Source organism: Cnephaeus nilssonii (assembly GCF_951640355.1).
Source record: "Cnephaeus nilssonii genome assembly, chromosome: 15".
Lineage (NCBI taxonomy): Eukaryota > Metazoa > Chordata > Mammalia > Chiroptera > Vespertilionidae > Cnephaeus > Cnephaeus nilssonii.
The window spans coordinates 26,460,387-26,487,268 of record NC_137086.1 but is presented as its reverse complement, the minus strand read 5'-3'; the positions used below and the strand labels follow the sequence as shown (position 1 = coordinate 26,487,268).

Here is a 26,882-nt window from a genome sequence, read left to right as displayed (position 1 = left end):
TCAGCTTGCGTGGAAATCAAATGATCAGAGATGTGTTTTTATAGTTCAGACCATTCCAGAAGTTAAACAGGCAGAGAGGAAAAGCATAAGAGTGAGGGACCAATGCCAGAGGAGCCTAAATGGATAAAGTGGAAGTTAACAACCCCCGTGGGCCTGAGATTCTGAAATAATCTGGGCACAGAGATAGCAATTGTTGATGCCAAGTGCTTCATAAACATGTAATTTGCACTTGGATGTGAGCGCGCTTCAAAAAGTTAAAAGTGCATATAAAAACAAGGTGTGAATATAAAAAGAGCACATTTGCTCTGCTTCCCCTTCATGGTGTCTCAGCTCAACCGCACACTGACTCCTGCCCTTGCCTTTCTCTCTCCTCATGTCCCTCCGAAGCACCACACAGGGCTGGGCACACTGGAAGAGGGATGGTGGGCAGAGTTCATGGGTCTGTCAGCTTGGGTCCTTTCCCAACCGTTCAGAACTCTTCCTCAAATCAGGCTCTCAACATTTTAAAAAATCTCCTTCATTCTTCTTTCCGAGTAAAACTACCGGCATCTAAAGAATGTGTTGGCATTAAATTCTAAGGAGTTCATGAATTGGCTCCTCCAACACAATTTGCCTTTGGAAAAAGACACGAAGTGGGGAATGACAATTTCAAAGGACTGAATCGCTTCTGGCGGGATTTCAGTTAATGTGGCACATGTGCTTAAGGAGGTTTGCTTTAGGGCATGAAAAACCATATCTGGATTGGACTTACTTGTTTGGCCTGCAAAGTCCATGTGTACACAAACTGAAATTGGAGGAAGATGAGCTTCCCATAATCACACTGACCTCAGTGCCTTCCAGTTCCCATCTACTGAGGACAGGCTCCCTCTCTGTCTGACTGACCAGGTGGAGAACTCAGGTGGTGCTTTTTTTTTCCTCTGAATGTTAAAAATTGAGGTGTCAGTCTTCATGTACTTATTTAAAATGTGCCCCTTACACCTTCCTTTATATTTTATCTTCCCTGCTTCTCTTTATATGTACATAAAACTTCTCAGTCCAATCAAGTAAGACACTTAAGATGTGACTTTTCATTTAGTAAAGCAGACATTTGCTTTGGGGGGGAAAAGGATGGTTGGCTTAGGTCAGCACCAAGTTCCATAATAAAGCAAAAAAAAAAATCCTACAGAGAGAAGTTCCATGCTAACTTCAAGAAAACGAGGCCAAATCAGAGATTGCCTGTTGGGGCTTTTTAAAGGGAGCAGATTTATAGACTTCAGTCAAGTACTCAAGACAAGTGCAGTCTGATGGATGACATGGGCGAATCCATCAAATGATTTATCAGGGTTCACAGAGTAAGTGATTGTGACTTCCATCACTCCCTGAACACCTGTGAGGATGAGGCTTGTAGAGTTAATGAGCTTTCTCAAGCCAGGGACACCTCCTTCTTATGAGTGTATGTGCTGTTGTGTTTGTTCTGTTCTATTTGTGAGCAACTCCAAGACAGACCAAGCAAACTCAGAGAAGCAGAATCCATCCATCAGTCAATAATTCCACAAATTCTCCTTGAGCCGCAAAATATGGGTTAATTAGGTAAGGGAATGATTTGAGGAAGCGTATGTGCCTAGAACATTATCACTAGATATTCTGGGCAATAAAGATAAAGATGCATGGTCCTGCTCTAAAGGAGTTCCCATGTTGGTGAATAATTACAATCACAGCTGTCATTTATTGAGTGATTATTTGCCAGAAACTGAGATAAGCCACTTTACATGCTTTACCTTATTTAATTATCATAATCTTATCATCCTGATTTTACGGTGAGGGCACTGAAACCATACAGATTGTATGACTTGCCCAACATCACGTACCTAATAAGTGATGAAGCCAGGATTTAAACCCAGGCATTCTGACTCCAATGTGCACACAGTAATCTATTATTCTGTAATATCTCTGAATGTAGCATGCAGGTCCAGATAATATATAACATAGGAGGGTGCTAATATTGCTCTCTAATGGAAAGAAGTAGGACATACAGAATTACAAATTTACAAAGTTATCATCCATTTTATTTGTAGTAGTAACAGTAGTATGAATATCTTTGCTTTGGTTTCCTATTTTATGATTTCAAAATGCCTCCTGTACCTAGTAGCTCACCAATCCTTCAGTGGCAGCTGGGGCAGGTATCTGTGCTCATCTCACAGGTAAGTTCAGAGCAGCTGGGTAAGTGGTCAAGATCAACATCTAGGAAGTCATGGAGGTGGGATTCGTCTGATGCCACATCCCATGCATGTTCTCCATGTAGTGCTTTGCTTTTTGCAGTACTGCCACTCACTTATTAAAGACAAGTTACACCTTCAAAGTCTTACAGTTGCATCAGTACAGATTAGTCACAGACTATCCAAATCAAAAGAAAAAACAACAAATATTTCCAACAAGTATGTAACTTCACATGCAGGTGTTTTTGCTCAGCATTTCTCATACTTCCTACTAAATCTTTATGTCCTGCAAGTGGATGAATGTCTGATCCAAGCAGTGAAAATCCAAAACTGGCCTTTTCCATCCCTAAGAGGAAATGCTCCGAAAGGGTGTGTCTATTACTAAAAATTGGTCCAAACTATCTTATCAAAACATCATTTTTAATGGAAATTTCCTTTCTAAGTCAACCATATTTATTGGCTTATTTTCATGTGTTTGCCTACTTCTCTCTGTCTCCCCTTGGAATTAACATTCGAGTAACATGTAGATTCATCCAGAACTTCTTAGTCAAGACACAGAATTTCATCTTTGCAAGAGAGAATTTTTCTTTTGGTTAAATGCAATGAGCACTTTATGAATTCCTTCTAAGTGTCTCCTCCATCTTGGCATCTCAAATCTTCATGTGCATACAAGCCATGTGGGCAGCTAACTAATAAATAGAGTCTGACTGAGGAAATCTGAGTGGAACCTGAGATTCTGCAATACTAACCAGTTCCCAGGTGCGACCAACACTGCTGGTCCATAGTCCATAAGGAGTGACAAAATCTAAAAAATACTGCTCCTGTGTAAGGGGCTGTGTAGTGAAGGATCTGAGATAAATGGCTCACATTCCCTGTTCCAAAGTAGTTGTTGATAAAATACACATGAAACAATTAGAGAAAAGCACAGGACAAATGCATAAACTGGTGCTCCATTGTTATAACCACATGATAATGGGAAAAGGTGTTCTCACTCTATTCCTCATTGTCAGATCACATTCTATTGTTAAAATAGTCCTCAGTTTTTAGTTTAATTAGTCACTATGAAATTATTGTCTCAGATCCTGAAAGCCCCTCTGTCGGTGCTCTGGAAATACAGCCAGACATGGAAAAATGCCATTCACATGCAACTATTTCAAGAGCTAACCCAGTGTATGGTTCATCTGGGCAAACTGAGCCTGAGCACTCCTTCTTGTGCCAGGATTTCTGTATCAAAGGCAAAATGTGGAGACTACATGTGTGCATTTATGTCCTGGCAGTGTGAGGTGGGCAAAGGTCAGAGGGAAGCACATGAGGTTTTATCCAGATCAAGCACGGCTAGGTGTGTGAGTTATGTGGGTTGGAGGAAGTGGAAATGCTGGAAACAGAAAGACCTTCTTGGCTCCTTCCTCCTCCGGCCAAGATCCAGAAGCATTCCTGGCACACCCAATGAAGCTCACTGGAAACCTAGAGCGGAATGAAAGCTACGCTGCTCTGCATGAGCTCCAAAGGAGGAATGCCACAGAGCTAATCACTGGACTGAGATTGCCGTTTAATGCCCTTCCTCCCCAAGCCATCCATCAAGTTTATAGCAGCAAGAGTTCATTACCGAGTTCCTGTTTTGCACATTCTTGAACAAGGTTATGCCTCCAATTTTAAGTGTGGTGTATAAAATGAATGAGGGACGGTAGGAGGGTGAGAGGGTTCCTGGAGGGAATGCTAATAAACAGAATAGGGGCTCCTCACCAACTGGAAGTGTGAATCTCCCCCCTGGCTTACACCTAGATAATCAGAAAGAAAAACGCATCGCAAACTCTCAGGTTCATTCTTATAAGAAGTTCATTAGCTGCTTTTATCGATCTATCATTCATCTTTCGGTCTTGCATATTAGGAGCTGAAAGAAAATATGGGATTTGGATGTAACCCCCAAGAAGTTTGTAATGTAGTTATAGAAAGAAGAGGAATTTGTGTGAAACAGAGAACACAAATCAGAACATAAGAAACCTCTAAATATTGCTGTCCAGACCTCAGGGTGTGGAAAGAAGCTCAAAGAGGTGGGAGTTTGATCAGTGTGGAGCACAGAAGGTTTTACAAAGGGGAGAGGGGAAAGTGTTCTGAGTGGCAGTTATTAATGAAACAGAAGCAAAGTCATAATGAGAATCTGAGGTCTTCCTAAAGAGGTACCCAGGCTCCCACAGCCCTTGTCTTTCCATCACATTACGCACCTGGGGCTTCCACTAAGCTCTGAAAGATCAAATGATAGTAGAAAGAAAAGCTCCATGCTCTAGGACCATGGTTGGCAAACTGTGGCTCGCGAGCCACATGCGGCTCTTTGGCCCCTTGAGTGTGGCTCTTCCACAAAATACCACGTGTGGGCGCGCACGTACAGTGCGATTGAAACTTCGTGGCCCATGCGCAGAAGTCGGTTTTCGGCTCTCAAAAGAAATTTCAAACGTTGTACTGTTGATATTTGGCTCTGTTGACTAATGAGTTTGCCGACCACTGCTCTAGGATAACTACCTGAATTCACCTGCGTATTGACTCCTTTAATGCCCCACCCGTGATTCTATAGGTAAGATGCTAGGAGCTTGTCCATCACTGTCCTGATAGTATACTGGCCTGTGTACATAGGCAGAATCAAATTACATTTAAAATGGCTCAGTGTTATTGATTTGGGGGAACTCTTGTTTAGAAGGTCAGCTCTCTCCATGGAATAGATGTCCCTTAGACTCGGCTTATGAAGAACCAAAGGAAATGGTTCTTCACTTTCCTCAATCTAATTACACAGACAAATCAGGGCACATGCAAAATTCATTTCAGGGCCCAAACTGCCAAATTTCTCTGCTTTCATCGATTTAATTCACTGAGTAAATAATAAACACATGCCATGACCACATCAAGTCAGAAACACAGTAAAAATGATGGACCATGCCTGGGATAGGCTGGTGCAACCAGATCTCTTAGTACAGGTGGTGTTTTTCCTTCCGGAGCACAATAAAATTCCTCAGTGTCCCCACAAACCCAGGTAGGGCTGAAGTCATAAAGGGACAGATTCTTCTCCCAATGAACAACAATAGTGTTTTCCTGACCTCTAGAGAAAGTCAAGTGAATGCTTAGTTTTCTCCGTCATAGAAATATAAGGTGTTAGTATGCTTTTTAAAATGCTCTAAGATCTCCTATATGCCACCTTTTTTTTTCATAGTGTTGTCAATGTCAGGATAAAAAAAAAATAAGCTATGTCTACTCAGTGAGTTTACAGGTGACACAACACTATAGCTGGCCTCTGCCTCTTGGTAATCCTTAAACAATGCAAATGGCAGGATTTGATTGAACTAAATATTCCACTTCTTTGGTCCTTCCTCATCATCTCCCTCCCTTTGGTCCTAATCCATTTGTGCTCCTGGCTCCTGCCACTGGAGTCTAGGAATGCCAAACTTAGAGATTCATTTGGCTCTTTAGAGCTTAATATGTCACATTGAAAGCCATAAAAAAGGGAAATCGCTGTTCCAACATTCACTAATGTATGATTAAAAGCAAAATGATGTCCTTTGAAGGACTTCAAAAGATACAGTGACAAGCACGTGTAGATTCTGTGCCCATCCTATATAGAGGAGAAAATGTTGATGGCAGTGAATTTTTCGGCCCTTAATCAAGGCCATTGGTGAATTTCAATTCCCACCCTTGCCAGATTGCCCCTGGCCCCTAGTGAGACTTACCACACTGCTGACAATCCTTTTGTCAGGTTGCGGTGTCTCTCCACTATCATTCTATCATCCCGTCTTTGGCATTTAGAAATCTCATTCCCCCATCAACATCAAATCTGGTCTGATTCTCACTCCAAAGAATTCTTAAACACAGAGGTAGATGGTCACCTTTAAGCCATAGGCTAAATAACCCAGAATTAGGCCACTGGGCAAAATTTGGGAAGGTCAAGTTTCAAAAGCACCAGCTCCAGACTCTAAAGTATAAAATATGATATGAAGAATGTGCACTTGCCTTGCCTACGTCCCTGGAATACTTCCAAAATGAATTGCTATGTATTTGGAGGGAGGATGGTGAAAGTCCTGTTAAGCCACTATCATGGCACCATTTCTCCAGCGTTTTCTTCCTCTTCACTTCTTAAAAGTAAATGTCCCATGATGACACAGGAAGGAAGCTCTGTCTGAGGCTGGAAGACCCTATGCCTTCCCTTCAGGCAAGGGTGTCAAGGGGATAACAAGGAAAGGATCTCAGAAAGGTCCGCAGGAAGGATCTCAAGGAAACTCCTCAGACCAGACTCGATTATCAACTCTAATAAATTGCATTCCAAGGTTTCCCAGCAACCCTATTTTGAATCTTCCTTAGAATAACCCAGAAATATATTTTTAATCCTGCAGGGTCAGCAATCAAAGATAACATGAGGACCAAAATAATTTTTAATAAGAGATATGCACAGTTCTGGAAAGAGAGGGTCTCAGTTCTGCCCACCCTAATTGCAATTCTGTTTGCTCATATAAGTTAGATTTTCTGCATGGCCGACGGAGCTCTGTGACATCTCACCCTGAGAAGCTGGACTAAGCAAAAAAGTGTGCCCTCCCTTTTTTAGAAACAGCCAAGGTGTGCTCACTGTAGTATGTAAACATTTTATACTGAGTGAATTCCATTTCTACCCATGCTCATCACAAATGAGCCCCACCAAAATGCTCCAATACATATGCATGGGGGAGGGGGGCTCTCAAATGCACTGTATGAAAAAAATTAGAGCTAAGCAGGAGGCACACAGCTCAGTTTCATTTAATTAGAATTTCAGAGAAGCCTAAAGAAAAAAGTCTGTATCTCCTTAAATGTTCTGTTTCTGCACGAGTACAGCTATCTTGCATTGTCAGGTGGCTTGAATTTGAAATGATTCCAAAGGCATAGCCTTTAAACCCTGAATGTTTGACTCAGGTAATGTTATCACAGACAGACAATGAAAGAAACCATCGCACTCATTTCTATTCCGAATTTTGTATCAGTGTCCACTTTTCTTTTAATCAGGGTGAGAGACTATTCCCCCCTATATCAATGCTTGAGCCCTGACATGATGCCATTGCTTTCAGCACATCCCCTGAGTGTGCTCACTCCTTATTTTGATTCTCTCCTGTCTTATCTTCAAGTCTCTTTATTATCATTTCTCCCCAGCTCAACCATCCAACATTGTTTGCTGCTATTCATTTATAAGGACCCTCCTGCTACCCAGATCTGGCTCCTCAGGGGCCCACATCCATGCTCTCCCCTTTCTTGCCTTCTCATTTCTACTCACACTATTCCCCATGCCTCTCTCCATATACACATAAACATGTAACATGCATTTCCTCCCTCGGCATACATTTACCGAGCACCTACTGTACACTAGACACTGGAGAGACAATAGTGACCAAATCAGACAGAGATCCTTACCCTCATGGATTTTAGATTCTTAATCTTTTGAAAAAGATCAAGTACCTAATAGAAAGAGTAAGATGGCAAGTTCTGAGTAGTGATGGGGAGAACAATGAGAGCAGGGTAAGGGATCAGGAGAGCCTCTTCCAAGAAGACCTGCTCCCTGGTCTGAGGTACAACAGTCTACAAGACTCTCAAATTCCACTTTGGACTACCATGCCATACCATCCCCATGCCCACTTCTGCAGCACCTCCCTGGGCCCATTCCTCAAATAAACCCAACTGCACTTGAATAGGAAACACAAAGTACACAACAACTCTTTTTTAAGTAGCTCCCCAAACCACGGCGAATATTGTTTCTCTGGGCCCCGTGTACTGACACTGTACTGTCTGCCTTCCTGTAGCAACCTAGCAGCTCACCCAGACGGTGGAGCCAGGAATACGGTCCCTGATGAAAATGGGTTTTGTTTTGTTTTTTGTAATTAAGATAGGGATTTTTATGACTATAAAAGCAATACATGCTTGCTGTAGGAAAAACAAACAATGCAGAAAGCTTTAAAAAAAAAAAAAGGATGGTTTTATATAAATTCCACAATGAGATATCCGCTGCTAACATTTTGGTGAACAGCCTTTCACAATTCTTATTCTGCTGATACACGGTTTTAAGAAATCAAAATGAGATTATATTATGCATGCTCTTTGTTTTTATTGTTGGCAGTATTACAGACGTCTCCCAATTTCCCCCCTTTACCCACCTCCGCCCAGCCCCTACCCACCCCACCCTCCAGGTCTTCACCACCCTATTGCTCCTTTGTATTCTAATTATTTCATATAACTTCATGCTGACACAATGTTTTAGAGAAAACTGATAGCTATTGAAGTGTTAAAAGACAAGGGCAAGAATCCCTAATTCAGGAAAATGATAACCATAAGGGATCAGGTATCGTTTGGGGAAAAGAAGGAGTCTACAAGGAACATGTCTCCTCTAGTTCAAACCGAAAGCCTTGCAGAGTGCTGAAAAAATCACTGCGGAGACACTTGTATGACATGAGGAAGGTACACTCTTTGTTAGTCTTGGAAAGAAAACGAGAGAGTAGAACATCACTTTCCTTTTCGTGTTCCTCTGAACCCTCCCAGGAGGCTGAGTCTGAGAAGCCCTGTGAGACAGGGGCCTCTCTGAAAGGTTCTGTGAATTCGTTATCTTTATTGTCAAAGGGTTTTGAGTTGTTAGAGGGAAATCAATGTAAAAGACATCCAGTCTCAGGAATCCAAGCCTGGCAACACAAGAAAAACGAGACATTGGGCTCCTTTAAAACTGACCAGGAAACAAGGGTGTAAAAAGCCCCCAGAGGCACCTGCAGCCTGCTTTCTCCGAGATAAAGAACCTGCTGGCTGCAGCAGCATATACACTGTACTTGCTACACCACAGTGAGCTGGGGCAATGCCACTCTGATCTGTGCATATGTTAAAACTTTGCTTTAGACTTACATTTAGGAAATATACCAGGGCCTTACAGAAATAAACTTGTGATCTGTCAGAAGACATTTGGCACTCAGCACATACACATATAAGTACACACATAAACATGCCATAGTAAAACCTTTCCCTTGAATGCTTGAAATGTCACCATTACGCTTTCTTTAGTCTCCCTTTCTTCTTCTCTGCACTTCCAGAAGTTACATGTTCTACTCATTTTATAGTTACCTTATCATTTTTTCAATCCATTAATTGAGTGTTTAATTACCTTGACTGCAAATTGTATCAGCATTTTCCATGAATTTTTTTTATAAATTTGTTCCTTTTCACACTTTTCTGTTTTATCTATGATTCCTATATCTTCCTTTATCTCTTTGAGCATTTGAAAAAATATTTATTTTTAAATCTCTTGTAGTCTTATTTTAACCCCCAGCCATTAAGGTATAAATATTCTCTCTGGTGTGGTATTTCCTTGTATGATTTGCAACATTTTCCCTCAGCCTCTCTTAGGAGCTATGAGGTATGTTCAGTGAGAGTCCCATGCTCTGGGTATAGAAACATCCTAACAAACAGCTTCTCGTTTGCTGCAGTGGAGCGTTTTCATATTCTCCAGTTTGGGGATGATCTTTCCATTAATTTCGTGGCTTGAGGTTACTGTACCCAGCGATGGTGTGAAATCTCAACCAACATCATCATGTGTCACCAGCCCGGTGTTACTGCTACTTGCAGGTGACTGTTCCCACCTGGGGCCTAGGCTGCTTCTTTGATGTTTCCCTAGTCAATAAGGGGAGTTTTGGAACCCCCATCTCATCAATATGCAGCCTTTCCTGACTCCTGACTTTATGCAGGTAATTCAGCTCTAGCTCCTCTCAGACAAATACAGATCTGCAAGTTGGGAGGATCCAAGTGGCTTTGAAGCTTCAAACCTGGCCAGTAAGCTCATTAGAATTGTTCCTTGGTCCTTTGGCTTCAGTATATACTCATCATTCTGATCAGGTTGGGGATAGAGTCACTGTCATAGTTTTCAAATTGACTAAGTATTTTTAAATGCTTGATCTATTTCATCCAGATTGGTATGTGTCTGGAGGTAGAGAGGCCAACATATCAGACTTCCATATCAGCCAGAACTCTCAACATCAATGTTTTATTGTCTATGATAGTATACCATCCTCTTCTGGCTCTCCTTGAAAACAGGATGACAGAGGGAGGTAACCAATTATGTAAATAGAAGATACACTTTAAATTACCTTCTACCTTGACAAACTGGGCTGTTGGAAGCTACTGAGCATCTCAAGGAAGAAGAAATGATAGAAAGGCAGGAAGGAGTTGCAAAAACAAGATGCTGAGGACACCAAAAGCAACTTTCCCCAAGTTTCAGCCCTAAAAATGTATAAATATATATGCATATCTATAAATATGTATATTACTGATAAGCAAGTGGAAAGCTAATACTGGATGGCAGCTGTTGATCTTGTGCACAGGGCTGTGCTCTAAAGGTGTCTCAATGGCCACAGATACTCTGCTAGAGGAGAGATATTTGGGAATGTTAGCCACAGGGGAGCAGGGCAGCTTTCCTTAACTATTCAGGATCCTGTTAGGGGTTGAGCAATATTCCAAAGCCTGATCTCCCCAACTTTCAGGAGCTCCATCTCTCAGCCTCTCCCCTCTTATAACTGGCCTCCTTCCACTCAGTCACTAGGCAGAGAGTGGCTGGGGAAGAGGAGATTGGGAGGAGTATCAGGCAGAAAGCTAATCATGTGGATGTCAATCATTTGAGCCCTCCAGACTCCAGGTCTTGTCTCCTTAACACAATGCTCCTAAGGAGCATGGCTTTGTGTTTGCTTTCCAGGATGTTGCATTGTATCTGAGAGAAACATACAGTTAAGCTGCTAGAACAATTACTTCATTTTCCTCTTTCTTGTGAGTGGGTGAGGAGCTGGAACTCATTTTTAACCAGCCTGTTATGAAATCATGGTAGATCAAAGATATGATTTAAGGGTCTCCAGAAAGATCCAAAGGCTCCAAAAGTACTTCTACTATCTGTTCCTTTGTGTCCAATATTCATAACAACTCTTTTGTTAAAGTTGCTCCCTATTGACATGTAATCCCCACCCACCTCAATCAGATTTAACCAGTTGTCAGACACTGGCACTGGTGTAAGTTTTCCTGTAAAGCTGAGATTACCACAGGGAGGGAAGGAAGTGGAAGCCACTGAAAGAAGCTCAGATGATGCAGGATTATAGGCTAATTCAGCTCCCTATGATGCCAGGAGCTACACTCAACTCAACTGGCCCCCCTCCAGGCAAACTTGGTTATGGACCATCCCATCTCATTTCCTCTCAAATACCTTCATTCCCTACTCAAGCTGAAAATAACTCCCCTTTCAGCTACTATTTATCCTCACTTTTAACTTGGAAATTTTTAGTCCTTAGTTTTATAAAGTGTTTGGGGACTAGAAGAAAGAAAAACCAACCTCAACTGAACATCTTTCAGCCTCCATTCCCCAGTTCTTGCTAGCAGGTTATAGACTGTTGCCACTATAAGACACCTCTTTAGGTTATACAAGCAGCAAGCAATAAAAGACTCACTCTCAACTCTGGGGAGAGATTTTTCCAATAGTTTTCTCATTTCTTCCTTGTTTTTGCACCTCCACAGCTCCCTGGAAAGACTATGGGGCTTACTCCGTCACTGACCTTGTCTAATCATATTGATTGTCAGTGATTGCAGTCTAATTGGAAAAGCAAGTTGCTATGGTAATTCCTGTGTCTTATATCTTACATTTAAAGATACAATAATCCTAAAAGGAGGGAAATTGCTTGCAGTTGGTGACATAGGAAAACATAATTAGATATACAAGTTGTGAAACTAATCTATTCAAATGAATTCTGAAATCTAAATCAGGATTTGATGTAATAAATTGATCCCAGAATTTCTACCATTTGGTCAGAATGTTTTTCTTTTCCTCCAAATACTTACATTTTTTGGAAAAAAATAAAGAAAATGTATCATAAACAAGCAAGAAGGAGGTGACAACTCATAACCTAAAGTTAGATACAAGGATCCATAGCATCAGGAGGCTGCATTGTGTGCTTGGAAGAACATCAGCATGGAAGTTGACAGACACAGGTTCTGCTTCTCTACCTTTAACTTGCTGTGTGACTTTAGGTAAATTACCATACCTTTCTGTGCATTATCATTTTCACTGATAACAGCTTTTGCTTCTTTCATTAATTTAGTCAATCAACAATCACTTATTGAACAGGAAGCCTTGAAAATCAATCTCACTGGAAAAGATTAAAGAGCAATTTCTTATTAGAAGCATCTTGAAGGCAGAAATTGTATTCTGTTGAGTATGACTGAATAAGAGGCCTGAAAAGTAATTTGAGATTTGGTACCAAAAATGCTAAAGCATTGTTAATACCTCTTCCCTCCAACTCAGTAAAACTTAAAGCCTGCATGGTGTGATGTAATGGATTTGTTCTATTGAGAATTCAACAGTGGCCACAGTTCCAGCCCTAAAGGGCTTAGGACTAGAAGGCAGCATAGCCAGCATGACTGTTAGTCCAACTATGATAAAATACACTGGTAATGACACAGGAGTGTGCTAGGGAAGCTCAGAGGAAGGCAAATGTCCTGATTCTGGAGGATGAGAGAATTCTCCTTGGAGAAAACTTTAAAGGTTGAGCCTTAGTATTGGGATGGGTTTCCTTCCTGCTCCACTACTCAGGTGTGAGGGCAAAGCAAATGTTTGCTTTAATCAATAAAAGACAAAGGAGCCTAGCTGGTGGTGCTCAGTGGTTGAGCATCGAGGTCAACCCACACAGTAAGAGGTCACAGGTTCGATTCCTGATCAGGGCATATGCCAGGGTTGCTGGCTCGATCCTCAGTAGGGGGCATGCAGGAGACAGCCGATCAATATTGATGTTTCTCTCTCATCAATGTTTCTATCTCTCTCTCCCTCTCCCTTCCACTCTCTCTAAAATCAATAAAAACGTATTTAAAGGACTTCAAGCCCTGCAGATCCTATGTGTCCATTCAGCACACAGTTACAGAGTGCGTGCTTGGTGCACTGATGACAAGTTAGGAATATAACAAATTCCTTAGCCCTAAAAATTTCCAGTCACTAGACTCCATAAAAAAATAACAATAGTACTAAAAAACAATTTCTTTAACACTAAGCTTCAGATACTTAAAATGTAATTATTTAACAAGGTAAATACTACCGTCCTCATTTCAGATATGAGCCTCAGAGAGGTTAAATAACTTTACCTGTTTCACACAGCTTGTCAGAGTCTGCAAGGCTAGTTCTACTGTCTGGCTTAGAACACAGATAGCCCCTTTCCTGGAAGTCAGCTAGCTTTGACTATTGTTTCTACAACTCCAGCAAGGAGACCCATGTAATGGAACTTGTTTGGATGAGTAAAAATTCACTCTTATCATCATAAATAAGGAACATTTTAAGCAAGACCAGCTCAGTTATTATTTTCTCACATAAATACAGTAAATACAGTGTCTTGTGCTCTTGTTAATTTTTCTGTTACTTTATCTGAAGAGGGGAGAGGAGGCATGAGTAGGAAAGTAACTAGAAGATAGCTACTAAAATCCCTTCCTTCCTGTGCTGATACCAGGAAATTCTCTTTTCAAGGGCATCACAAAACAAGATAACTTTTCCTAAAAGATGTCTTCCTGACAGGATCTTCATGACCTGAAATTATTTTAGTAAAACACAAATGTGTATTTCACAATTAAATTGCACACATGCCTAGGGGTACAGAAGAGCCCCTCAAAGCTCCTTAAGTGAGGGAAGAGATCTCGGTTCTCTTCTGCCCCATGCAGCCGACACCCCAGACCTCAACTGGAACAACCCCACCATTCATTGTTTTGCTTCTTTCCTTCTTTTAAAATGTATTCTTATTGATATCAGAGAGGAAGGGAGAGGGAGAGGATAGAAACATCAATGATGAGAGAGAATCATTGATCAGCTGCCTCCTGCATGCCCCCCACTAGGGATTGAAGCTGCCTCCTGCATGCCCTTGACTGGAGATTGAGCTTGCAACCTGGGCATGTGCCCTGACTGGGAATCGAACCAGTGACCTCCTGGTTCAAAGGTCGACACTCAACCGCTGAGCCACACCAGCCGGGCTGTTTTGCTTCTTTCTAAGTGTTTGTTTAAACAAAGGTTTCCAAAGCACAGAAAAGGCCTGGACATAAACTGAACTGGTTCCCAACATCTTGGGTGGCCTTGACCAGCTGAATCAAAGACTCATGTTGGCAGAGAATCCAGTCTCCTCCTTACTTTCTAGAATGACTGCATTTTTCTCCAGGCAGTGGCAAAGTCTCATAAAATAGGAAGCTCTTTTTAAAAACCATCTTCCTTTTTCCTGACCTAGAGATCTCTTTGCTATAAAAACAGGGACATTTTCAGGACCAATGTGAAGCAAAAAAGAGCCTGGAGTAGGGCTTTGGATTGCCATTTGGGGTGGGATAGGTAAATGTACTGCTCAGAAAGGGATTATGGAGTCGGTGAAAATAGGCCCCTGAATTTCTAAATTCAAAGAAATTCAGAAAACGTAGCAAAGAGCAGAATGGATAACAGCTCTGCATGCAGGGTGCTTATGAGGGTGCTACACTCAAGCATTCCAAGAGGAAAAGAAAACAATCAATGTGACTCAAATTCAGAAATGGCCAAATGTGATTTCCTTGTTGTTCCCTCATTGCAGCCCATAAAGGGGGCACTTTTGTGCCAAGAATAAGAGTTAATGGGGTGGAAAATGAAGGAGCATAAAAGACAGAGTAATTACGTATTACAGAGTGAAAACAGAGGCTGGGAGGAGGATGAAAGCCAATTGGGGGAGGGTGGGTCATGTTACAGGTGTGCCAAGGATAGCAAAAAGGCACAACAGATCCCAGAGAGATTATTAAGGAAGATTTCTGGGTGCTGTGGGGTGAAGGAAGTGGACAGGAAAGCCCACAATAACTGCCATGTATACACACATTTGGTGTTTCTTTGGTAAAGAAGCTCGGGATAGATGACAAGGAATAAATCAACACTGGCTTACAGGGAGCTCAATGGAGCCCTCTTTAAGCTGACAATAAAAGCTTCAGGAGAAAAATGACTCAGGCCAGGGGTACTTTTTTACTGTGTCCAGGGCTCAGGGAGAACGGCCCTGGCTGCATACCCTGCTGCTGCTCCTTCATAGGTCTGCCCACAGAGCTGCTCCTAAGGGAACAGGTGCAGTGCCTTAAGAAGGATGCTTCACAGAGCCCCTGCCTGCACCCCAGCTTGTTAGAAATGAAAGCTGGCTGTCATGGAGAACTGCCAACCATGTGGCTGGCTGTCTTTAAATAACAGAATCACAGAAATAATTAAAATCATGGAATTCTAGGGCTAGAAGGAACCCACAAGATTATCTGAATCAATAGTGTTGTTTTATAGATGAGAAACAAAGGCCCAGCAAAGGTAACTGATTTGACTCAAGGAGAGTGGTTAATTAGTGGCAGAGTTGAGACTAGAACCTACATCTCCTGGCTCCAGTGATGTAATAAAAATAATAGTAAGCAGCATAACCTTTGCAAACACTGTGTGCTTTGGTTCCCCCTGCATGACATGCATTATTCATATGGTCATCAATAGTCCCGCCAACTACAGAGGATGGAGTATGCAATGTACTGAGAGACAGGGTCTTAGCAATATCCCACAGAGGAAATGGATCTCAGAGAGCTTCAGCGATTTGCTAAAGTGATGAAAGACTTCCTCCTGCCACTTGGGAGTCCTTGTCTCCTCATACAGCTCTACATTACTGCAGTGTAGACAGCGGAAGGTTCAAATTCCTTAATATGAACACCTCCCAGGGTCTGTGTGCTAATGGATTTAGTAGTCCCCATGGTTAAAATGTTGTTCTTTCTGGCAGACCACACTGAAGCCAAGGAACCCAATCAATGTCTCTTCCCTTTCTTCTCTACACACAATGTCCATTCCCTTATGACCTTCCCAACCCTTTGTCTTCCATTACTTAGAACTCAATGAATGAATGTTTAAACAACTTCTGAAATGCATACACAGAGTAATAAAGGAATTGTCTACCTTTTCTAACTTCTAACTTTAATACCATTCTACCTCCAGAAAATCTCTTTCCCTTTCCCTCCTTCTCTTTCTCCCTCCTTCACTTTTTATCCCTCTCTTTTAATTCCATTTGCTTTTCCAAACAACAATCATACTCATGGCACTCAATCGTAAGTACTAGATACACTCCTATATCCAGACAGAGATAAACTCTTAGGCCATCACCTTCTACTCCACCCTTTTCTCCACTAGCCACTCCATTTTTATTTTCTTGCATATTACATACATTACCTTGAATCTACTCCAAATTTTAATTAAGTCATCAGAACACTTAATTGTTTGAAAGAAAATGACTCATGGCCCACTCAAACCTCTCCTGAGTCATCAGTTAAGAACTGCTGGTCTAACGGAAATTGCAAAGAGCCATTATTACGATAATGATGGTGGGCAATAAAGAGACATTTGCAAGAAATACTGAAAAAAGTAATTGAGAGGATTTAGGATATATTCAATTTTAAAGAGTAGTCAGAGATGACCCCAGGATTTAAAGCTTGGGTTGGGCCACTGAGCCAAGAGGGAGACAGATGGAGCTATTGGACACATCTGTGATTAGGGAGGGGAAGAGTTGGAAGAGGAAAATAAACCTGCCCTAGACTAGTTGTCCATGAAGGGTTTGCAGAACATGTAGTAGAATATGACTTTGGCAGCTACAGTTCTGGGACTCTGGTCTAACAAGGAAACTTGTTCCAATGACATGTGAGGCATCAACAAAAAGGTACTAACAGGACAAGCTTGAGGGATACGAAAACAGAACTTGAGAAATGCTGACATCTAGAGTGGTTTGAGAGGGAAAATATGGTATATGGGTGTTTTGTGAATTCAAGGACCTCATCTTGGACCTAGGTAAGTAGAGCTAAAGGCATGCAGACACCATAGTACAGCAGACCAAATACATACAGGTGCCCATTGTATGCTGTATTAAATGTAAAAACCACTGGGACAAAAGCCTATCTCACAGACAAGCTAGCCTTGCCACCTTTTACCAGACTTGGGCATATTGCCTAGAGAAAAGAGGGTAAATAAATACCGAAGACAAACTTCACCTTCTTTGCAGTTTTGTGGGTGCCATTATCAGGATTCAAAGACTACTTTTCCTTCAACTATCCATCCATCCACTAAACATTTGTTGAGTACCTAATACATTCCAACTTATCACTAGATGCTGGAGATACAAAGATGGACAGATAAGATACCATCCAGAAACACAAAGTCAGGTTGGGGAGTTAAACAATGCCACCACCACCACTCCCAAAAAGCAATGACAACACAATGTGTGAAGTGCTTTAACTGAGAAATTAAAGAAGTCTTGTGAGAATGGGTAGGGAAACTTGAATGATGAGAGAGTAAGGGAAAGCTTTTCAGAGAGGATGTTGGGTTCTTAAAATCAAGTACTTCATTCCTCTTCAGTTGATTTAGACTCCTCTATCATCCTTTGTCTGTGTTTGGGAGAAAGATCTGGTGGGGTGTTATTAACCTTTCTTCTAAAGAGCCTTGCAGTCCAAAGTGTGATCTCAATAGTAGCATGATCCCCTTACCTGAGGTACTAGAAATGCCACTCAAGATCTCAGCCCCACTCAAGATCTTCCCCCTGGGAATCTGAATTTTAACAAGATCCCCAGGTGATTCACATGTGCAGGAACACCTGGAAAGCACTGTCATAGAGGATGAGAGCCTCACCTCAGGAAATAAACTTCCCACAGTGAGGACCCCTCACCCAAGAAGGGCAGCATTCAGTGTCTACCTTGGAATGAGAGTGAAAATTTCTATTTTAGCATTATTATAAAAAATTGTTTTTCCATACAGACCACCGGGCCACTTTGAGATCTATCCCAACCCTAGAGCTCTCCTCTCTCAAGAACCTTTACCTCTAACTTTTAAGAAACACCATCACACCTTGAAATTGTGCCAATTGTAATGATTTGTCACAACTACAAAGAATATTCTTAACAGGATCATTTGAGACAAAGAATGATTTCTTAATTAGGTAAGTTCTTTGGGTGGAAAGATTCATATCCCCCCTTCAAAGACCAGTTGAGTGATCCCCACAATTGTGTTATCTTAGCCAAGCCAGATCACCTCTGTTAATCTACCTGGAGATGGTATTGGCTGCACTAACTCTAATTTACACAGGTGCACTGAAAATGAAGGGAAGCTATACATCAAAAAATATATACATATTGTTAATTATCAACACTAACTAAATGTAAGGTGTTACTACATATTTTTCACATCTCTTGCTACCCATTTGCAGTGTTGTGACTTCTTGTTGAAACTTTCTTACTTATGAAAAAATTAACCTAACTCATGCCTGCTCTACTTACTCCTGTCTCCAGGTTCTATCTCCGGGTTTCTCTTGCTTCTATTTAGTCTCGTTATCTTGTACTCCAGGAACCTTGTTTATTTAATTTATTGTCTTAGCAACCATGGAAAAAATGTTCCTTGTCCTGAAGCAAGTTTTAAGACAGAAATCATAGATCTAAAAGGACCTTTTGGCCATTTAGTCCAGCAGGTCTCAATCCTTCATGCGCATTAGACTCACCATTGCTTGGAGAATTAAAGGGAGAAAAAAACAACACCAGAGTCAAACTCCAGACCAACAAATCTAACTCTCTGGTGTGGACCCAGACTTTGGAATTTGTAAAGGTCCACCAGAAGATTCTAATGTGCAGCTAAGGCTGAGAAACTCTGATCTAGTCCAACTCTTAACTTTCCAGATGTGGGATGGGGAGAAAGACAGTCAAGTTGGGAAGGAACCTAACATAGAATCACCAAGATAGAACTAGGATTTGAACACCACATTCTGGCCAGACAACATGACCAAGATTCTTCCATTGTTCTCTTAATTCAGTTTTCAAAATGAAACAAACAAAAATGGAGTTTTAGTCTTCTTCCTTAAAAAGAAGGCATTTTCAAATAACTTTAAAGTATATTTTATATACAATAAAATATATGTACCCATTTTAAGTTTCAAGTTCAATAAGTTAGACACATATATACACACCCACCCATGTTACTACCTCCCCAACCTTGACATAGAATATTTTCATCACCCCAGAAAGTTCCCGTGCCTCTGCCCTGTCAGCAACCTCCATCCAGGCCTCAGGCAATAATTACCCTGGTTTCCCTCAGTGCAGATTGGTTTTTCCTGTTTTAGAACCACGTAGAAATGGAATTATACAGTACGCATTCTTTTATGTCTGCATTCTTTCACTCAGCATAATTTTTTAAAGATTCAATGATGTTGTATCAGCAGTTTGTTCCAGTTTATCGACGAGCAGTATTCCATCGCATGAATATTCCATAGTTTATCCAATTGGGTTGCTTCCGGTTTGGGGCTATTACAAATAAAGCTGCTATGAGCATTTGTGTACAAGTCTTTGAAAGTGCATAAATTTTTGTTTCTCTTGAGTAAAGATATAGGAGTGGAAATATTGGGCCCATCATGGCCCGGGAGGCAAGGTACATACAAGAAAATGGTTCTCGCCCTAGCCAGTTTGGCTCAGTGGATAGAGCATCGACCTGCAGACCGAAGGGTCCCAGGTTCAATTCCGGCCAAGGGCACATGCCCAGGTTGTGGGCTCAATCCCCAGTAGGGGGCGTGCAGGAGGCAGCCAATCAATGATTCTCATCATTGATGTTTCTATCTCTCTCTCCCTATCCCTTCCTCTTCGAAATCAATAAAGAAATAAATTAAAAAAAAAAAAAGAAAGAAAATGGTTCTGCAGCCAGGCAGGTCTCTTTATTAACATAGAGATCAAAATGCCAACTTCATGGGCATGTCCAAAGGATGGGAGAGAAAGTATGTAAAATGGCTGGTAAATTGTAGACACTTAATAAATGATAATAGAAATATCTAGAAACAGAATTGGGTTGGACTGTTCTCAGTGAGGTACTTTCCCACTACAGCACACTGTTCACCTCCCCCCAATGCTCATCCAGCCAAAGGCTCCCCCACCCCCCAACCCTTATACCCCCTCCTATCCTTCAAGGTGAGGCCATAAAATGTGAACTACCTTCTGAATTAATTTAGAAGTGTTTCTTGGCTTGTTTGTTCTATTAATTTTTAGTTATCTTTTAAGGGGAAATGCCTACTTTGGGGGCACTATTAGACTAAGATATGACCATAAGCGGTGACCAACCTATTGGTAACTGTAAGTGAACCTGAAAATAGCTTTAGGAAAATATGACTTTATCTGCATTTAAACCCCCTCTGTCGTCTAGTTCTCCCCCCTATGCCTTATTATCCACCTGTGCAACTCTTCCACTCCTTCCATCTGCAGGCCAGAGGAGCAAGATAAATGGCCAACGTCCGACGTGTTCTATTACACACACACACACACACACACACACACACACACACACACACATACACACACACCCCTAATCTATGTTCAACGGTAAAAGTTGTGAAGACTTCAATTTACCAAATGAATCATAAAAGATGCTTTCCTAGAATAAGAAGCAGTTTTCTCTCATAAAATGTCTTCCTCCCTCATGCAGCCTTGTGAGAAATGACCCTATCTTCAGTGAGGTGACAAGCCCCAGATGTCACCAGCCCCCCTCACTGAGGTGGCTGCTGTTCACAGTTACACTTCCCCTCTCCCACCAGGCAGTCTCCTGTCCTGCCCTCCAGGCTGGTCCCTTGATCAAGGGCCTTTTTTGAGTTCTTCAGCTAAACAGGCCAGCAAACAGGCTTCTTCCTCAGCCAATTTGAATGCATGCTGCCTTGAGATTTCTGGAGACACTCAGGTTTGGCTTTGGAACTGCATGCGGGTCTTCCTTGGGAAGCCTAATAGCTTGTTTGATCTGTGAGCCACTTTATAAAAATTAACTGACTAAGCCACCCTCTCTCTTCACAAACTCTAGGCTTTTGCACAGTGGACTTCATTCTCCACTGCTCTCAAATTACTCCAGGAGGAAAGAAACTGGGGCTAAAGGATCTTTGGGGGGGGGTATTTTAGACAACATTAATGCCAAAGATGTTGAAACAGCAACCCCCGCTTGGGTAATGACTTGACCAGGGAAGGATTTAAATCCATGTTTGTTTAAAAGACACTAAATTGAGGTTCTCATCTCCCACAGCCAGGTCAGCAGACAGAAGAACTTGTCTTCATGGTCTAGGGCAGGGTAACTGAGTACAGCCCATGGCACTAAGTGCAACCTGCCACTTGTCTTTATAAATAATACTTTATTGGAACACAGTCATGCTCATTTACATGTTATCTATGGCTACTTTTGCCCTAAATTATCAGTTGAGTAGTTGCAACTGAACCAAAAAATATTTATTCTCTGGCCCTGTAGAAAAAGTTAACCAACTCCCAGTGGAAGGAACTTAAAGTTTGTTCTCATCCTACACGTTCCCTAAATATCTTTAAGCAAGTCTTTTTCCCTCTGCAGACTCAGTCTCTACTTCTATTGATTGAAAAGCCTGTAAAGTGAGGCACCGCCTTGGGTTTGTTCTCCCATTGTTTTGCAAGTATTAGCATCTAATAAATTTGCTTTATTATAGCTGACTTCATGGAGGGCAGAAAAGTGTTTTGTGAGTCTCATGAATCATCAACCACCAGCCTCTATGCTAAGCCCTGAGTCCATTTATGGAGTATAATTGTACTGACTTGAATTATACATCTTTCTTCACAGAGAGATCTCACAGAATGATGTCTTGGAAGTGATAGAGGCGAATGTGTTCTCCAATCTGCCCAAATTACATGAAATGTAAGCAAGAAACTATGGGGTTTGCCCATGACTGTTCTTGACAATCACCTGAAAGTCTGCTTCTATTCCCAGCTCTGCTCTGTCCTCAGATCCCTGAAATTTCATTTTAAGATGAAAGTCAGCCCAAAGGGAACTCAGCCTAGTATCCAGGCACCAATCCAGAACCTAGTCTTACCCCATTTCCCCTACTCCCAGAGTTGTTTGCATAGTAAACCCAAGAACTTGGCTCTGACACTGCCAGCAAGTATCTCCACCTCATCCTCTCATTCAAGGTTATTCCACAGTCAAAACCCAAAATTAGTCTCACATGATGTAGCTGAAGATGAGTAGTCCTAGTCTGAATACTTGCCTATGCCATATAATCACAAAAAAACTTTGGCCAAGATACAAAATCATTCTGAGCCTTAGTTTTCTTATCTATAAAATGGGAACAATATAATTGCATGCCTCATAATATCACTGTGATAAATGAATGATATGATAAATGTAAATTAGATCTAACACATCAACTGGCATGAGTGTGTCAATGATTCTTGCTTCTCCTACTCTCCCAATCAAATTTCCTTTCTCTTGTTGACATTCTAGGTTACAATATGTCAGTACTCACACAGATCCACTTCTGTTTCATATAATGACTATAAATTACTTCGTAGAATAATAGTCTAGCAGACACTTTAGAAATGGTCTAGTCCAGAATTTTCCAAAGTAGGTTGTGTATCATTAAACACTAAGGAATTCTTTGTGTTTTAAAAAGAGTGGGAAATTATATGGTCAAATAAGATTGGGAAAATCTATCTAAATTCACTTACTATAGAAAAACTTCTCAGAACCTGCAATATGAGGATATACACTTGGAATCGCCAAGAAAGATATTATATTAAAGGGCTCTCAACTAATGTCACTGCAAAGGTTTCTTCTGTGGCGCATACATTAACATCTCACAAAATTTCCATGAAACATAGTTAAAAGAGCCAATGAATCGCTCTTCTAATTTTACAGATGAGTGATGAAAGGCACAGAGAAGTTATGAGGGTTGCCTAGAGTCACCCAGCAAAATCCACAGCAAGATAAGAACTTGAACATAAATCTCTCAACTTTTGTATCTTTTTAAAAAGTATTAAGTATTTGCCAAGTATCAGTAGGGAATAGACATATACATACATATATGGTCTCTAATGACCAGCATGTAATACACACACACACACACACACACACACACACACCACACTTTGTTTAGGAAAGACAGATACTCAGTCTGTCCATTTTGGCAGACTCTCCCTCCCTTTTCCTTCCTACCACCCACCCAGTCCCCCACCCCCTTTCTCCCTCATTGTCATTAATCCTCTGCAACTGTGCCTTCCCTTCCTCTTCCCATCGCCCTCCTGCTCCATCTTTTCTCCACTCTCTGCGTGGCCTCTCCTTCCCCTAGTGGGAAAAGGAGACATGACCAGAGCCTTAGAACCCACAGGAAATATCAGAGAAATGAACCACAGGGCAGCCAGCCCTCTGAGCAGGGTCAAGCAGACGTCCCCCTATGCAGTGGGCAGTAGAGCTAATGGGACACCTTTCCTGCATGGAGAGGTGCTCACCCCATGTAGTACTGACTGTACTTAAAATGATCAATTACCTGGTACTTGGATCTGGGTAGCTACATGTTACTACAACATAAAAACCAATGAAACAGGGAGGAAGTAATTAACACAGAGCGTCTCTGCAAATATACATTGATTCAGCAAGATAAGGAAATGGCAGCTTCTCTGTTGGAATACAAATGCGAACATGCTCACCTCCAAACTATTGATCAGGACATGGCACAGGCCAGCCTGGAGAAGTCACCACCTCCCACCAGCCGCAAGGGAGCAGCCTCAGTCTATAGCAGGAAGAGAATCACTGGCATATCCGCAGCTACTGTCTGCTGGGATTTCAGGGTTAAAACCAGAGATGCCCACTGTTTGCCCCCAACCTTTGTCTTCCTTTGCCTCTTCACTCTTTTGTTCTCCACCCTATTTCATTGTTTTCCATCCCCTTCTCTTTTGTCTGCTGACCATACAAAAGCTCCATTCCCCATATTGGTCTCATCCCTATATTCTTAGCATCCTCACACCCTGGGAGAGCCTTACTAGTAAAAGACTCAGCTGTACTCAGGGTGAAAATGACCCACCCAGCCAGGGCTTTGTTTGCCTCTGACGGACAGACCAGAAGGACTTTGGTGATGAGAGTTAAATAGGACAGAGTTAATATTTAGTTTGTGTGGGTTAGCAAGGTAAAAGGCACTGCATGCATGCTCAATTTTTATTGAAACAATAGATGGATAAATGGATGGATGGATGGATGGATGGATGGATGGATGGATGGATGACATTGATATATTCTGCATAATGTGAAAAATACTACAGTATTCCTTACTGTTGAGATTATGTTCATGTTCTTTTACAGAAGAATTGAAAAGGCCAACAACCTGCTGTACATCGACCCTGATGCCTTCCAGAACCTGCCCAACCTCCGATATTTGTAAGAACTCCTGTATTCTGGTCCTCCCTCTATGATCAAAGTGTGTGTAATCCTATTTTAGCAAAATGTCCACTTGCTACTCTGGGAAGCAGTTGCTTCTTATCAAAGATGTGAGGCAGAAATGGAGGTGGAGAGACACTTGCTGGTGAATTTTAGTTGAGTTTAATGAGTGAATTTCACTAATATAATTGCATTTTGTTTTCATTTACTAAAACAGACATCACAAGAAATGCCATTTGCATTAATGGGACTATCACACAGACCTCTTGCAGAACTCAGTCTTAATTTAGTGTTAATGCAATGCAGCCAAAACTTCTGCTAGCATTTACTTTGCAACCTTGACCTCAAAGACATCATCTCCTCTGTTCTGCATATATGCATTTTTTTTCTTTGACAGATTAAAGTGTTTGATTTTGTAAGTTTTGGTTAATAATAGACATGGTATTGATCAGCAGAGATTCCTGGTGTTTGAGCTCCATCCCTTGGGCTTGCCCCCATCAGCAAAAATACTGCTTCTTCTACTTAAATGGCTTTTAAATTAGCCAAGGGCTTGACAGAGCCCTGGATGCTATGACGTGGCCCCACAAAATAACAGACAAGAATTTGGGCTACGGAGCAAACTTTTTCTAGGCCCATTATTCATCTCAGACAAGCTTATTTCCTTGTTGAGAGAATAGAAATAATAAATCTGTTACTTATTAAATAATCATGATGCATAATCAACTACCCTATAAGAAAGAGTTTTAAAGCAACAACTATTTATCCTTTCTCACCTGTGAGTTGATCAGAGGAATGGTGCTGCTGACAGGACTCTCGTTTTCCTGACCTCAGCTTAGCTCACTCACGCATCTGCAGATAGTTGGCAGGTCAGTGGGAAGCTGGCTGATCTGGGTGGTCTCAGTTGAAATGACAGCTCTCCTCTGAGTGGTGCTCATTTCCAGCAGGCTAGCACAGGCTTGTCCTCATGGCAGCCTAGGATTCCAGGAGAGAGAGCTGAAGCTTTCAAGCCTCTTGAGACTTAACCCCTGAACTAGCACACCATCTCTTCTGGTGAATTTTATTAGCCAAAGAAATTTAAGACCAGCCCAGGTTCAAGAGGGGCAGAAACAGACTATTCTTTTTGATGGGAAAAGCTGAAGTCACAACACCAGGTATGTGGACACAGGGAATGACACACAATTGAGGCCATGTTGGCAATTAATTTAAAGCAATTCTTATACATACAAAATTTTGCACAGTATCTGTCACATAGTAAATGCTCAATACATATTAGCTACTATTGATGTTATGTCTCTGTCCCTAAATTTTGATCTATAAGAACTGGAGTTAGTAGGTATACTAAGGAACACTAGGCCATTGTGTGCCATAGATCTCTGAATGGAGACTGACTGAAGGAATAAACAATTTCACAGAACAGAGTCCATATGATCTGGATCTGAGAAAAAAAAAAAAAAGGTCATCCACTTCTGAGTTAATGTCAGTGGGAGGACTGGCTTTGTTGGCACACAACCTGTGCAGTTGCACAGGGCCCTGTGTTCAAAAGGGCCCCACACTCTGAGAACCTCAGACTAGGTTTAGTTCTCTGCTGTTTTGTCTTAAAATAAACATTTCTGAACAAGGGGGCCTGCATTTTCATGTTGCACTGAACCCCATAAATTATGTAGGCAGTCCTGCTCAGAGTTAGTTTCAGAGTTGGGAGTCTTGGCTCCCTAAATGGACTTTGCTCTACTCTCTGCAGAGGCTAGCGTAGGTGAGGCACAGAAGTGGAGGAAATGTGGATTAACAAATAAGGCATGGGTCTTAGACTCAGAAAATCTAGGGCTCCATCCTGACCCCACCACTTACTCTTGGGCCAGTCACTGCACTGCTGGGATGTACATGGCTCTCATGAGCCTCAAGTGAGATTTATATGTGAAAATATTTTTTACAGAATATTTTATACTAAAAAGTGCACAAAAAACATTTTAAAATATACTGTTATTTGTAGAATGATTATTTCTGATCAACCGAAGTCTATGAGTCCATCCTCAGGAAAATTCCTATAAGTGTTGAATAGTTAAGTGTTGAAAAACTAAGACCTTTAGCTTTTACCTAGGGAGTTTGCAATGAGTTCAAAATGAGAAATTTGGGACATGCCTGAGCAGTATAGAAAAGAATATATATATATATACTAGGTGTACCAGTTAATAATGCGGATTTTTTTTCAATAGGTGGAGTTACACACATGTTGATATATATGCGATTTGATATGTATGCTATTTTGTTGTATTGACAGCAAGCTTCAAAACTTCATATACAAATTTTCTGAAGGTGTTAACATTATAGATATTTTTACGATTAATAATGTCTAATTTCGTGCCAAAAAGGAGCATTTGCAGGAAGTTTTAATTCATTACTTTATTTTGAAGAAAAGTGCTGCTGAAAGTTATTGTATACTTTGGGAAGCTTATGGTGAACATGCTCCA

At 41.3% G+C, this 26,882-nt stretch overlaps 1 protein-coding gene across 1 annotated transcript in view; it reads left to right on the top strand.

Moving 5' to 3' along the window:
• FSHR (follicle stimulating hormone receptor) overlaps positions 1 to 26,882 on the top strand; it is a gene marked incomplete at both ends in the record, with an annotated part of 140,590 nt that overhangs the window by 74,566 nt on the left and 39,142 nt on the right. The window contains 2 exons of the mRNA XM_079791494.1: positions 21,832 to 21,906; positions 24,343 to 24,417. Coding sequence (XP_079647620.1) covers positions 21,832 to 21,906; positions 24,343 to 24,417 — 150 coding nt within the window. The remainder of the gene's footprint in view (positions 1 to 21,831; positions 21,907 to 24,342; positions 24,418 to 26,882) is intronic.